Source organism: Aulonocara sp. 'chitande type north' Nkhata Bay, linkage group LG19, assembly GCF_057382095.1.
Source record: "Aulonocara sp. 'chitande type north' Nkhata Bay isolate Kocher_YH1m ecotype deep benthic linkage group LG19, A_spYH_male_GT1.1, whole genome shotgun sequence".
NCBI classification, from domain to species: domain Eukaryota; kingdom Metazoa; phylum Chordata; class Actinopteri; order Cichliformes; family Cichlidae; genus Aulonocara; species Aulonocara sp. 'chitande type north' Nkhata Bay.
The window spans coordinates 8,921,959-8,935,508 of record NC_141362.1 but is presented as its reverse complement, the minus strand read 5'-3'; the positions used below and the strand labels follow the sequence as shown (position 1 = coordinate 8,935,508).

The window sequence follows — 13,550 nt, the reverse complement described above, 5'->3', positions numbered from 1 at the left end:
AATTGGGCGGTTGTAGATAGATCACAGATGTGGAACGATCGCAATCGAATGGCACAATAAGAGCGGCGGAGATGCTGGTATCCCGGGGGTAGGAGGGATGCATTGCATTTTGGGAAATGAGAGCAGTAATTAGAAGGTATGGATTTCTTAGGCAACAGTCTCAGAGCTCAACAGTTGCCCTGGCAGCGGTTACTAACATCAGCCAAATCACTTCAGTCAGAGTCACGTGATCTATAGGAAGCCTGTGTCACAATGGTTTCGAGGACAATTTTTAATTGCCAGAGGTCCCCCCCCCCACCCCACCACTACTTCTAGCTCTGTGTGTGAGTGAGCTTTGCATGCTGCCATTGGCTTTCATTAGAACTGGAAGAGTAATTAGCTGGAAAAGTTTCAATTGCACTGGCGATCCAGCAGCCAGCCGGCCAGCACAGGTGAGGCATTGCAGCGGTCTTGCCTTGTGCGGCGGACGGCTCGGCAGCCAAATGGCCAAAGACAGAGAGACGAAGCTCCAGACAGGCCGCAAGAGTGGGCAGCGGGAGAAGACACATAGGCCGATTGAAATGTCACACACTCTTTAAATGGGCTCTGGCTACACAGGCAACCTCCTACAGTGGATCCTCATTAAAGGAAGACTGAACATGCTGTTAGCTTGCTCGGAGGCCAAACTTTGCAGGACTCCAGTGACAACAGCCCTCAGTGCTGAGCTGTGAACATGACAGCAGGTGACAATGGGCTACAAATGGGTACAAGGGCTTGCTGAAGTGTGTGTTATGCGTTTTTGTGTGTGCATGTCCAACTGAGCGTGTCCAGTTTTGTTCCTGCCTCTGAAATAACACAATACAAAAGAAAGAACAACAATAACTTAAATAAAATGCGAACATAGACGGTCGCAAAGTCTCTGGATTTTTTTTGTTTTGTTTTTTGTTTTGTCAAAAACTACGAGACAAGGATCTCTTCTAGCAGCAAGCCGTGGCCGCCTCGACTAACGAGGTGGTGTCGACAAATGTAAAATGTTTCGCTGAGGGGGAGGGGAGGGGTCAGCACCTGCTCTGTCCCTTCCTTCCTTCCTTCCTCCCTCCCTCCCCCCTCTCTGTGTCTAGTTTCTGTCGATCAGTTCGAGGGGACTCCAAGCATCAAAGTTCCTGTAGGAGGACAGGAAGGGGGAGACCTCTGAGGCTGCAGTCTGCCAGATGTCTCGGCCCCCTTCACCAAAACGTTCAAGTCCTGCGTCCCAGCATGCACCTCTCCCTGCCAGAGCGGAGCTGGTGGGAGTCTCTGAAGGATGGGGCTGAGGCGAGGGGAGGGTGGGGGAGGCTGATGGGAGAGCTTTTGGTGTTGGGATGGTAGAAGAGGACAGGGGATGCAGTCAGATGCAGGTGGATGGCTGTGCTGTGGGCTGCTGTTTACGGTTCCTCAGTCCGCCAGACTTCTCCTTGTACCCCACACACATCTGCTGAGATACATCGACCAGCGCGCTGGCCACGGCCAAACCTGCGCACACAGGAGGACTCGTTTAGTTAAAGTAAAAGATATAAAACTACAAACATGAATTACTTTTATTACGCTTTTCCTTATTTTCTGTCATATCAACCTGTGAACTTTGTATAACATATAAAACATGTCCAAAGTTTCAAACATGTGCAAATAATCACACTGCTCCACAAAAGACAAGGTACGATCTACTATGATCAGGGGTGCACATGAGTGGTCCACAGGTGTGCATGCGACATGTGCGCCCCTGAATATGATCACCTCAAGCACAGAGCTTTGTTTTTCTTTTTCTTTTTTTTGCGAGAGGCAGCCAATCAGAAGACAACTTTAAAAAACCTAAAAAACACAGTGTGACCTTTAAGACAGAGGATGAACTGCGATGTTAGCACTTTTAACCTCCAAGAATACAAATGTGGAGCTGGGAATGAGGATAAATGATCAAGTTTAAAGTAGAAACTGACCCATAAATAAGGAAATCGATGCATATAAGTTAAATTAGAGGGAGAGAAGTTAAATGCTAAGCCATGTTAAAATGGCGAGGAGATCGTTTATAATTAAGGAAAAAAATTAAGACACTGAAATGTATGCACTGGTAACAGTCTCAAAAACCCAGCATTAATTAGGCTACACTTGCAATATGAGGCTAACTCTGAATGCAGTAACTGTAATGTGGGGAAAGCTGCTGATGTGTGGAAAGCAAAACACACAACTGCCAACTCACAACCGCGTACACAAACGTGCAGAGCTGGCAATCATTAACTTACACCACACTTCATCAACATTTAATAACATTCTCTGAGCCATGAAATACCAGTAAACTCCATTTATCACCAATATTAGACGCATTTATTGCAATCAAGTAAACACTGAAGGCATAAAAAAGAGAAAACGGCTGCGCTAGGGGTCGCATGCTGAGAAATCATACAGATACTACTAGTTTCTTATTGGTTGAAAAAGAGAAAAAAAAGCAGGATGGCTCAAATCACCTAAACGAGCCGAAGATAGAAATCAGTGATAATCTGTGGTGGTGATATCCTTTTGGTTGCTATGAAATGAGCTAAAGAGTGCTGTGAGGCTGGGATGCTGAAAAACTGAAAGCAGTTTAAAGATCTGAAAGCAACACGGCTGGATGGGGAGCAAGTTAAAAGCATTATAACGGTAGACCCCCCCCCCCAGGGCACGAGGAGATGGGAGGAACACGGCTAACATGGTCTCAACAAAAGCTGCCCAAGGGAAAGCTCCATCGAGAGCCGCGGCAGTTTTGTTATGACAAAAGGACAATGTGGTAATTAATAAGGGCCTTAGGCATGCTGATGGTCTGGGGATTGCAACTGTGGGAGGCAAAGAGCTATACAACACAGAGGAGGAAAAAAATACTGAAAGAAAGGAGAGTTGAATTATTGAGACGGTAAAAGAAAGAGAACAGGAAACAAAAACTAAGAAAAGGTAAGGGAAGCAGCACTTGGGTCTTATCAGAGGATCTTGAAAAGAAAGATAAGGAAAACAGATGAAGCATGGGTGGGAATGTGAAGACAGCAAGTGACAGAGCAGAGGATGAAAGAAAGTAATGGACTCAATTCTCAGTGCAGTCAGAAGTTGGGCAAAAAAAAGGAGGAGGAAGGGAAAGAAGGGAGCAGAGGGAAACAGGAAAAACACTAGATTGCACTTTAAAGCAACGAGGATGAGAAGAGGATAGAGAGGAATCAAGCACAGAATGAGTCTGCATGGATATAGCTGCAGTATGCTTCCTAACACACCAAGTAGATGAAGGTAGGAAAGCAACAAGCAGTCTTCATTTCGCCACAGGAAGAGGAAAAAAGGAGGGAGTGAAGAGCAGTAACTGAGGAAAACCAGGAATAGCACTGCTGCTTTCAAGCTGCAGCGTTTTTAAAAATGAATACATCCACATCAAAACGATGGTGCTAGATGAAGTAATTACTGTAAACATGTTAGACCACTGTCGAGATGGATGTGCATGATTTTGCTGAGACTAAAAATCACGCAATCCCCAAGTAGCACTCAGAGGTGTGGTTGGTTCTGCGAGTAATTTACAACTGTTGTGCTGTTTTCCAAACACAGGCACAGTCAGCTGATGTCCAAAAACAGGCAGTTAGTGAGGTCGGGTTAATTGGTGATCCTAAATTGCACATAGGTGTGAATGAGAGTGCGAATGCCCCGTGAGAGGCTGGCGACTGGTCCAAAGTGCACGCAGCTGAATTTGAGTAGGTCCACCACTAAAAATCAGTCATGTGGTCAAGTAGAGCTCATGAGATCACTGTGAAACCTTGAGTGCTCTCCATGGTCCTGAAATCACAACGGTTCAATTTGAGTGTAATTAAATTTAATATTTTACGTAAAGGTATTGATCCAGACTGACGTCCATCCAAGGCCTGATTATTGTCAGGATGGGGTCCAAAATCCACATCGTGATCCCTCCGTTCTCTCCTTTCTCCAACTGCTAAAAACTAAAGAGTGGCTGGAAGGTTTTGCTGCCGCAAGTGAGCTAATACAGGGCGCAATACATGCTTTTTTCCAGCGTTAAATATCAGTGCAAATAGCACGTCACAAATCAGTTTGCACGCTTGATTTAAATATTCTCTCCTTCCTATATTTTGAAAAAGGAACCAAGAAATCTCTAAATTCCTAATTTTTATGTCATCTTCTCACTGTGCTCTGTTTCTAAATGCTGATAGTGCTTTTTTACCTCCCACCAAAACCCAAATCTGGTCCTTGCATCCTAATTTTTTTTTATTTAAATATATAGGCCTGGGGGAAAAAAATAGATGCGTGAGCTCTCAATTATTTTTTATCCATGTATATTAAATGCATTAACTTGGAAGCATTTTGCAGGTTTATCCTGTACAAATATTAAATAAAAATTTAACTAATCTATAGATTAAGAATCAAGATCACCAGTTTCATTTTCTTAAAACTGAAGCTGGTGTGTGTGTGTGTATACACTGGAGGCTGGATCATAAAGTCAGTGTTGGATAACAAAAGAAAGAGGAAGTGAACCACGTTGAAAAAAGACTGAAAGGCTCAAAATTGTCATGGACCGACTAAGACCAAAGCTACAGTACATAACAGAGGGGGGAGGAAGTCAGATCAAGGAAAGATGATGTAAAAAAGTGAGGCTCAATCAAACAAACAAGTCAGGAAAGAAAAACAAGTGAAGGATTTTAAAGGCTGCGTCTTACCAGACTGTCCTGGAGGAGGGATTCCGCCAGTGCCCCTGGGTAACCGTACAAAGATGGAGAGCACGGCGGCTTTGTTGCCAAAGCAAGGCTCGAGGGCGATGGGTTTTGGGACGGACTGTGGAAAGAAAATGGGAAAAGAAGAAAAAAGTATACATCACAAGGCTCTCAAATCCTGGTGAACACACACCATTTTCAAAGCCGTGGATAACAGAGGCTTTACTGTTACTGTTCTTGTTTGTGTCAGCAACATGCACAGAAACACAAAAAACCCACCTTTCTATCCCGTGCTGAGATGCAACTACTGATCTGCAGGCACAAATTGCCCACCCCTCCAACCTTCAAAATCCCCAACTGAGCACAATTTCATGACAATGCCGCATGTGTGCAGCGTTGGCAATGAGTGGCTATCAAGCGAAGACGCCTGAATGGAGATTTGGGTCGGCGGTGCGCTCCGGTCGCTGCAGGCCGTCTGACACGCCTGACTCTCTAATACCAATATCTCCTTTTTATCAGCGACTCATCCATATGTGGGGGATGAGTCCCCCCCCCTCCACCCTGTAAACACTGTCTGGATCTGCTGCTGATGCTAGCCTCGTACAATATTTATAGTTTTACCTCGACAGAGGATATGGATATGGAGAATGCCACCATCTTGCCTGCATACAGATAACTTCCTGTGTCTCTCTGGCTTTGTGTTTTGAATTCCTGAGCCGGACAAGAAAAATTGGGCCATGGCATGGCTTCACACACTACTGACACTGCCTCTCAATGTGCTCAAACACAAAACCTTCCAAAACAGACAAGTTGAGATCCTTCCCATGGCAGTCTTTATACTCTGGAGAGTTGAGTTTAACTCCCCGAGTGGGAATGCAGCTAAAGTGACACACGCACGCACATACAGCACTAGGCACACACTCTTTTCGCCTTTTCACTCACAAATTCATCACAGCTTGTCTCTCTCACACATACACACACACACACACACACACACACACACACACACACACACACACACAGTAAGTATACACATGGGGAGCAGGGCAGTAATGATATTCAGGCTCTGACCCATTTTACACATTTATTCTCTGCTCCGTCTCTCTGAGGCTTACCTTTCATACCAGCAGGATACACAGGCTGTCTCGCAGGTAGCTAGGGAAGTGGCACAAAGACCTGGATGCCTCTGGGTGTCTGTATGTATGTATGTGTGTGTCTGAGTAGGGATTCAGTTCAGCTGGTGCTGTAACAGAAGGGAGTCTGTATTTGTTTATGCCCGCACACATGTGTGTCTGTCTGTTTATGGCACGTGTGCTTTCGGAGGTGTGCCTGTGCAATTGGCCGTGCTCAGGTACAACCTGACAGAGAAGGGCATTTTATGCCCAGTTATGTGCACTGTATACAGTACGCCTTAGTGGATACCATCATGCCTTCCAGACACTCAATAAATGTGCTGGTGATTTTACACGTCGGCCTCATGCATGGATAAACCATCATATCCGTTTTTCTCTAAAAGCAATGACTGCAATTTGACTGGGTAGGACACTCTGGCACTCCCGTAACATTTTCACACAGCTGTACCCTCTTATGGGAGATGTCCCAAGACGGGGTTCTTGCACGCAAGAGATCGCAATGCTTCGCAGCACTGGACGCTTGATGGACAGGCCACTAGGGCGGTGTCGTAACAGATAATCGACAGGGCCTATCTCTCTTCTACGGCCTCGTGCAACCATGCAAATGCAAACCATGCTCCTAGATTTTGGGCAAAAACCAACATGGCGGCCTGCTAGCAAACTTTCTCTTACATTTAACAGTCATTTTTACTATTTTTGTCCAGCAAAATGCACCTCTAAAAATAACACCATTTAATGCAAGAAATAAGTTAGTATTCCAAGATGCATTCAGCCAAAGCCTATGTTCATATAACAACTGGCTAAACAGAAAAACTGGCTTTACACTTTGCGCTGCGTGTGCATAACACCAATGTGTGTGTATATAAGAGCTCGCAACACTTTCTCCTCTCACATTTACACACACACAGCATTAAAGCCCTTCCTGAGAACTGACGGGGTGTTGGCGTGTCACCCTCTGGAAACACTGCAGTCGAACCAGCAGCAGCAAATAAATTTCCAGACACTAAAGCTGTGGCCTGCTTCTCAACTCTGACACGCAATAAATAAATTACTGTAACAGTGGCACGGCTTTGAGAAATTAATCTGACTAATGTAGACAAAGAGGCCCAAAGATAATAGGATGGGTCACTGCTTTGTTTTGCATTCTCTTCTCCTTCAGCCTCCTTCTTCACCTCCACCCCACTCTTGTAAAGATATTTTTAAAAGGCTAAAATCACAGAGAGTTTATGCTTTACAATCCATATAGTGTGCCACAGCGTCTCCTTCATGACCTCTGACCCAGACAAGGGAAAACTTCACAACAGCTTATCACGGTGAAGACAGAGCTCCTTCTTCCATGTAATGTTCTCTATTAAAAAGGGAAAAAAACACTCTTTCACTCCCTTGCTTTTGCCATTTGTTTGTCTTTTAAATCGCTTGCCTCGGTGGTGCTCACTGTCACATTTCAACATCAACCCCAAGTTGTAAAAGAACATGTAAAAATGCTGAAAAATCTCACAAAAGACAAGCAAAGTTTTTTTGGGAGACGATAATGTGACGTAACAGCTGTAGAAGTGACAAGTTAACAGCTAATAACAAAAGTCTACTGTAGTATATAACATGTAGTATTATATGAATAGAAACATATGACCTGCGCTTACTCTCTCTCTGCTTTTTTAAACACGTCTCAGTGCAATACTTTGCATGTTTTGGTTTATGCCACTTTCACAGCTGTTCAGTGACGCTATTGTCTCCCCAAAACTACTGTAGTGTTTTTGTTTTATGTACTTTGTGTTTTATCCAACTCCCTGTGTTTTATTCATCTTTTGTGTATCTTTAACGTTGTCTTTGTGTTTTATTCCATTTCTGTTGTTTACTGGTGTTTTCTGTGTGTTTGACATCTGAGGGCTACCACAGCTATCACATAACGCAGCCCCTTTATATGTTTGCATTTAATAAGACTAAAGGATTTTTCTCAAAAACGAGCACTAAATGCCTCACTAAACGTGAAAAAATGATTTCCGAAACTCTTAAACAGTCTTGCCTCCCAACATCTGTGGTTACTGGGGAAACTGTAAGTGTGCTACGCTTCATCCCATGTGAGACACGAGGCTGCTAAACTCTGCAAGCTGTCAAGTTTCTGACACTTGTGTCTGAAATGACACGTATGAACCAATCAGTTTATCTTCAAGGAATTCCCCTTACACATATTACACTATTTATAGGCACAGCTCTTTCTCTCTTTCCTTTCAGTGAGTTCACGAAAACAGAGGCTGAGCAAGAATAGAAAAAAAGCACGAGTCCTTCTCTAAGAGTGGATTTCAATGGCAAATACAGACGAATTCACAGCACAGATATCATGTTTAATGCATGTGTATGATGACCTTGTCAGCTAGTGTTCTGATTTTTGAAATAAATAAATAAAAATCAGGTCTGACTTTGATTACTATCAATTTTCTGGAGCACCTCAAACACTGTATACTGTATAGAAACAGAAAATATCCAATTAAGGTTTTTACAGAGAATGAAAAAAATAGATTTAAATGAACTACACATTAATTTACTTTTTGTGAAGGTTGCTGTGGGACGCAGTCAGAGGTGTCTATAGCGCTCCAAAGGCACTTTAGAAAAGCAAAATTAAAGACTCACAAGAGAGGTGGCAGAGAACCAGATAAAAGCATCCTATTTTTCATTTGATTAAAGTAAAAGCCAATATTTTCCCCCAAGGCAACAAAGAGAAGAAGAAAAAAAAAAACAACCTTAATATCCCTTACAGCTTTGTGTGATAAATGAGTGATGACTCAATAACGAGATAAGACAACAAAGCACTCACTATAAGGATCATTTCTTCCCATTTTCAAAATCACGGTGCCAGAACATCATTATATTCTGCTGACACGGATTGCTAAAAAAAATGGGAATAAAAATACCGACAACTGACAACCAATACAACATAAGGTAGAGCAATACCACACTTGGCTAAGTTTGCTCCTCGATGCCTTGGTACAAGAAAAGATGAAACAATTATTTTGGCCTTGCCAGAAGCACTTCAACTAGGCTGGGTTTGCTCCAGTCCACGGGCCTGTTTTTGCCTCGGGCAGAATGGATTTCTCATCCAATGTTTTTACAACTGAAAAATAAGTGGCGCCGTGATGACTCGAGCACATCTGTATTCTGTGTAAAAAGAAATAAAAAAAAAAAAAAAGAAGAAGAAAAAGACTGGCAGCTTTTAATTTCACAGCTTAGAGTCCAAGTCCAATTTCCACCGCAGCAGCTGCAAGCTGCTCTTAGGTTGTGACTTGTTTTCGTGTCGTTTCTCATTTTATAACACCGGTATCTCATATTCAGACCGAAGAGGGAGTAGACACTGCGAATAAGTGTGGTATTGGAAGAGACTCGCTATCAGACTGATGTGACAATGGGATCATTTTGATTTCAACAGGCCTTGTTGCATTGTCAATTGCGGTGTTCATCAGCACTGCATCCAGTGTACAACCTCAATTTCAACTTGACGCTACTAGGCAGGTGCTTCACTTTCTATTTTTGAGAAAAACAAAACAGGAAAAACCAAAAACCCCAAAACAAGCAAACACACCTAATTTATCTTCCACAACATACATTTTATTTTGTCCTATGCAGAAATTAAGGGATGGGGGGGATCAAAAAAACAACACCTTGAAAAATTCAATTATCCATCCTTTCAAACTCTTTGAGCGTGCTTTGTCTTTGCCTAAGATGTTCCCCGAAGGAGGTGTCTTTTTCTGTGGTCTTCTTCAGAAGCTGCATGTTAATAACATTCCCCAGCAGATGCCTTTGTTATATGGTGTTGAAGCGCTCTCCCCCAACTCCGCCGGCTCCCCCTTGCTCAACCTCCCTCACCAGCCGCCACTCTGGAGAGTTATCTAGAGTGGCCAGGCAGAGCGGCAAAAGGTTTTGTTAAATTACCTCCAGTAATTAGCCCAGTAGGAAGAATTGCCCACACACACACAAAAACACACATACGTTCACATTGATGTGGGCATACAAAGCAACCGCATGCTGCTCCGCTTTCATCCACTGCATTCGTTTCTACTTTAGCAGCAGCCAGGGGATAGTTTTCCCCTAGCAGCAACAAGAGCAAGCCAGTCTCCCTGTTGTGGTGACTCACTAGGTACAGCCGCACCACTGAGCCAACTTTGAGTTTTTAGTGAGTTGGTTTCTTTCCACCAAAAATCATTTGGCACCCTGTAATGGCAACATATGGTGATGGATTTGAACTAAATCCTCCAGAGAAGTTTATATATAAGTGCAGTACTGTGCAAAAGCCTCCAACCACACATATTTCTTTATGTTTTGCTGGGCAAATAGGCAATATGTGCAGCAATTTATTCAAATATGCAATTATAAATGGAAAAAGCATGTAAGTATACTAATTAAAAGTACCTGCCCCGTTCCCAATGTAACATTTACATGTTTTCAAATCACCAAACTGGTTTTAATATTAGACCACAATGAAAATGAGTAAATACAAAACAATCTTGATGGACATTCAAAGCTCTTCTTTGAACTTTGGATGCCTTTTGTTCGGTTCTCTGTCAAGTTGATCCCGCTGAGCTTCAAAAATGTTCAAGTACAATCCGTGACTGATAATGTTCCAAAAAATGCTTTTACTGCACTTACAGTCAGATCAAGCAAAATAAATATTGCTTGGTGGAGCCAATTTGGATGGTTTTTTTCAGCATTCATAACTCAAAAAGATTCCCAGCATCCCCGGCTGAAATGCAGCCCCAAACCATGATACAGCCTCCACTGTGTTTTACAGATGGCTGTAGACACTCGCTGCTGACCTCCTCCATACATACATGAACCAAGTTTAAATTTGGTTTAAATTGGAATTTGAACCAAAACATGCAAGTATAGGATCTGTTGCCACTAATTTTCCGTCCAGTTCTTGTCTAATTTAGAGGGTTTTTTTCACTGAAGCGTATGTGCAGTAATGCCAACCGCATGCTAATTTTATTTGAAGACTAAAGACAGCGGAAGAGAACAATGGCTGTCATTTTTAATACAAACGCACGCACACACAAGCTCAAACAAACTGAGGTATCTGATGTGCTGGCCAAAACAAACAAAAGGCACATACTTTTCTTCTAGTGCTCCCTCATCTTTCAGCCCATTTCTGTTTGTTGGTTTTTACATAAGTGCCAGAACAGAAACACTGATTACTGACAAAACAACATAAAACACCTCAGGAAATATAACCTCAGACATCAAAAATGTGTAATTGCATGTAATTGTAATTCAATCTGTGAGGAAAAGTCCTTTTTTTTCCCATTTCACAATGAAATACAGAAAGGACCTAAAAAATGAGGTACACAATGAATATCTTGTCTTTCATAAAGAAAAAACAACAAATAAAAATAACTGAGCACTGATCTGCGCTGATTGATTTTGCCTCATTAAGACAGAATGTGACGACCTTCTCTGTACCTTTAAGGGCAAGTATTGATAACTCAGTATATCTCAACAAAGATGTGGGTTGATGACCATTAGATTCCAGGTTATTTGAAGGGTAGTTAAATAACTTCTGATGCACAACCAGTCATTTTGTCCTATAATCAGGCCTGAAATGTGGCAGACTCCACTCTGATCAGAAAACACTACTCCTAGTAGGGTTTTAATAGGTAAAGACACCAACATTAGTAGAATACGCCTGACCTGCAGCTTAGAATGACATATCATAAACACGTTAGATAAAACAATACTTTTCCCTCCCAATAGCAAACACTACTTTTTTTTGCCTCACATGTCCTGATTTCCTCTCTTCACACAGTATCTATGAATAAAAGCAGAGCAGAAGGCGTCACAAAGGTAATCATCTGCCTGCTATGCTGGGACCGCAGGCTCCATTTGGCAGGAGCTGAGTGAATATATCTCATCGGCGGAGCAAGTTTGGACTTCCCATCATGACTATAAACAACTTTAATGATCTTGAGCTTGCTGTGCGGCGCCTGGCCTCCCGTATACTCTGACTGTGGGCCTTAATACACAACTGTAGCATCCTGATAAAACAGCATGGAAACAAGGGGAAGAACCTGCTCCGAGTCGCTCAATCTGAGCTGGGAGGAGATAGGATAGCGCACACTCACTGTGAGCAGGTTAAGGCACAGAAAGCTGAGGAGGAAGATCTAAATTGGATCTCTGCTCCTGGGCTGCTCCTACCCTGATGGAGAGGAGGAGAGCAGGCTGGGAAGAATAGAAGAAACAAGAAAAAAAAGACCAGGAAGAAGAAAAGGTAATGCAGAGCAGGAAGAGTCTGATTCTGCAGCATCTTTTCTTTCTCCGCCACAGCGACACACAGGAGTGCACACAGAATGCACATAAACACACACAATAAAGGGGAAAAAACAGATAAGGCCAATAGAAAATCCTAGACAGCTGATAGGATCATTTAAGGGCTAGTAAATTAGAGGAGAACACTACAGTGAAGTAAGGATGTCAGACAGGGCACAAGAGCGACGAAAAGAAAAAGAAAAGACACAAAGCAGAGGACAGAATGAGTCAAAATGGAGAAAAAAGTGAAAATAAAGAGGACAAAAGGAGGACAAAACTGGAGGCAAAATATAAGAAGACAAGAACAGAAGAAGCAATATAAATAAAGAAATGGGAAAATATACTGAATAGATTTGAATAAATGACATGAGAAGAGAAACGACAAACGGAAGCCATCAAGAAAAGAGTAAAAGTAGAGACGAGAACCACTGCTGGGTAAAGGGGAAAAAAATCGAAATGTAGAAAATGCAAGAATGCATTAAAAGGGGAGAGAGGGCATAAAACAGAGAAAAGTGGAAGAGGCTAACCAAGGAAATTACAATGAAGAGCAGACAAAGGAAAGACAAAATAAGATAATAAAAGCCCGAGATTAACAGAAGAGATGAAAACAGGACATTAAAAAAATGAAAAGAAAGGGCAAATGATAAAGCAAAGAAAGCAAAATGAATAAAATGAAGATAGAAGAGAAAAAAACAGTAAAAGATGGTAAATTACAAAGAAGTTAAAAGAAGGCGAGAAGAAGAAAGAGGGACGAAGAAGGAGGCAGTAGGGAAGGGAATATTTAAAGGAAAGGAAAGATGAGAAGAGGAGAGAAGAAGTGAGGACAGAGGAGCAGAGATGTGAAGAGGCGGCATAGTTTCTGTTCAAGCAGGGGTTTGAGTAGCTGCTGATCTTCCCGAGGGGCCCCGCAGCCTTTGCTAGAAGTAACCTTGTGCTCATGATCCAAGCCCCTTGAGATGCATGGACCCTGTCAGAGCCGAGGGGCCCTGAGCTAGCCTGCTGCACAGTCCTATAATTCTGAGCTGCATCTGCATTCAGGGGTCATTCATCACAAAGCGCACAGTCACAGGTATGCCTGCCTGCGGCTCTGTGCCGTTGTATACTAAACTGCAATTTCTATAAGTGCACGATTCCTACTTTTAAATGTTTTCTGCTACTGCATCTATTCTCGGCATCTGCATTTAAATCCACTCCGACTTCTACTGCCGGCACGTTAAACTCCGCTCTATAATGAAGTCTTCTAAACCTCCATCTCTACCTCACCTTGACCTTTATGTTTAAATCTACCCTTCTACTACTTTCAGCACTTTCTCTCTACACAGATTTCTTTTCACCGTACCTATAATTCAGAATGTTGTGTGTGTGTTTGGAGGGGTGGCGGGGATGTTTTCACTCAAAAAGCCGTCAGGATAATCAAGTCACGACTCTGTCTGAAGTATTCGGT

The 13,550-nt window shown here is 42.6% G+C and overlaps 1 protein-coding gene across 1 annotated transcript in view; it reads right to left on the bottom strand.

Annotated features, from left to right (window-relative positions):
* Positions 1-304: 304 nt before the first annotated feature.
* The window catches only part of atrn (attractin), a 129,129-nt gene continuing 115,883 nt past the window's right edge, over positions 305-13,550 (bottom strand). Inside the window, exons 28-29 of the mRNA XM_086275470.1 lie at positions 4,689-4,803; positions 305-1,491 (exon numbers count right to left, since the gene is read on the bottom strand). Of these exons, the coding sequence (XP_086131596.1) occupies positions 1,367-1,491; positions 4,689-4,803 (240 nt within the window). The 3' untranslated portion in view covers positions 305-1,366. The remainder of the gene's footprint in view (positions 1,492-4,688; positions 4,804-13,550) is intronic.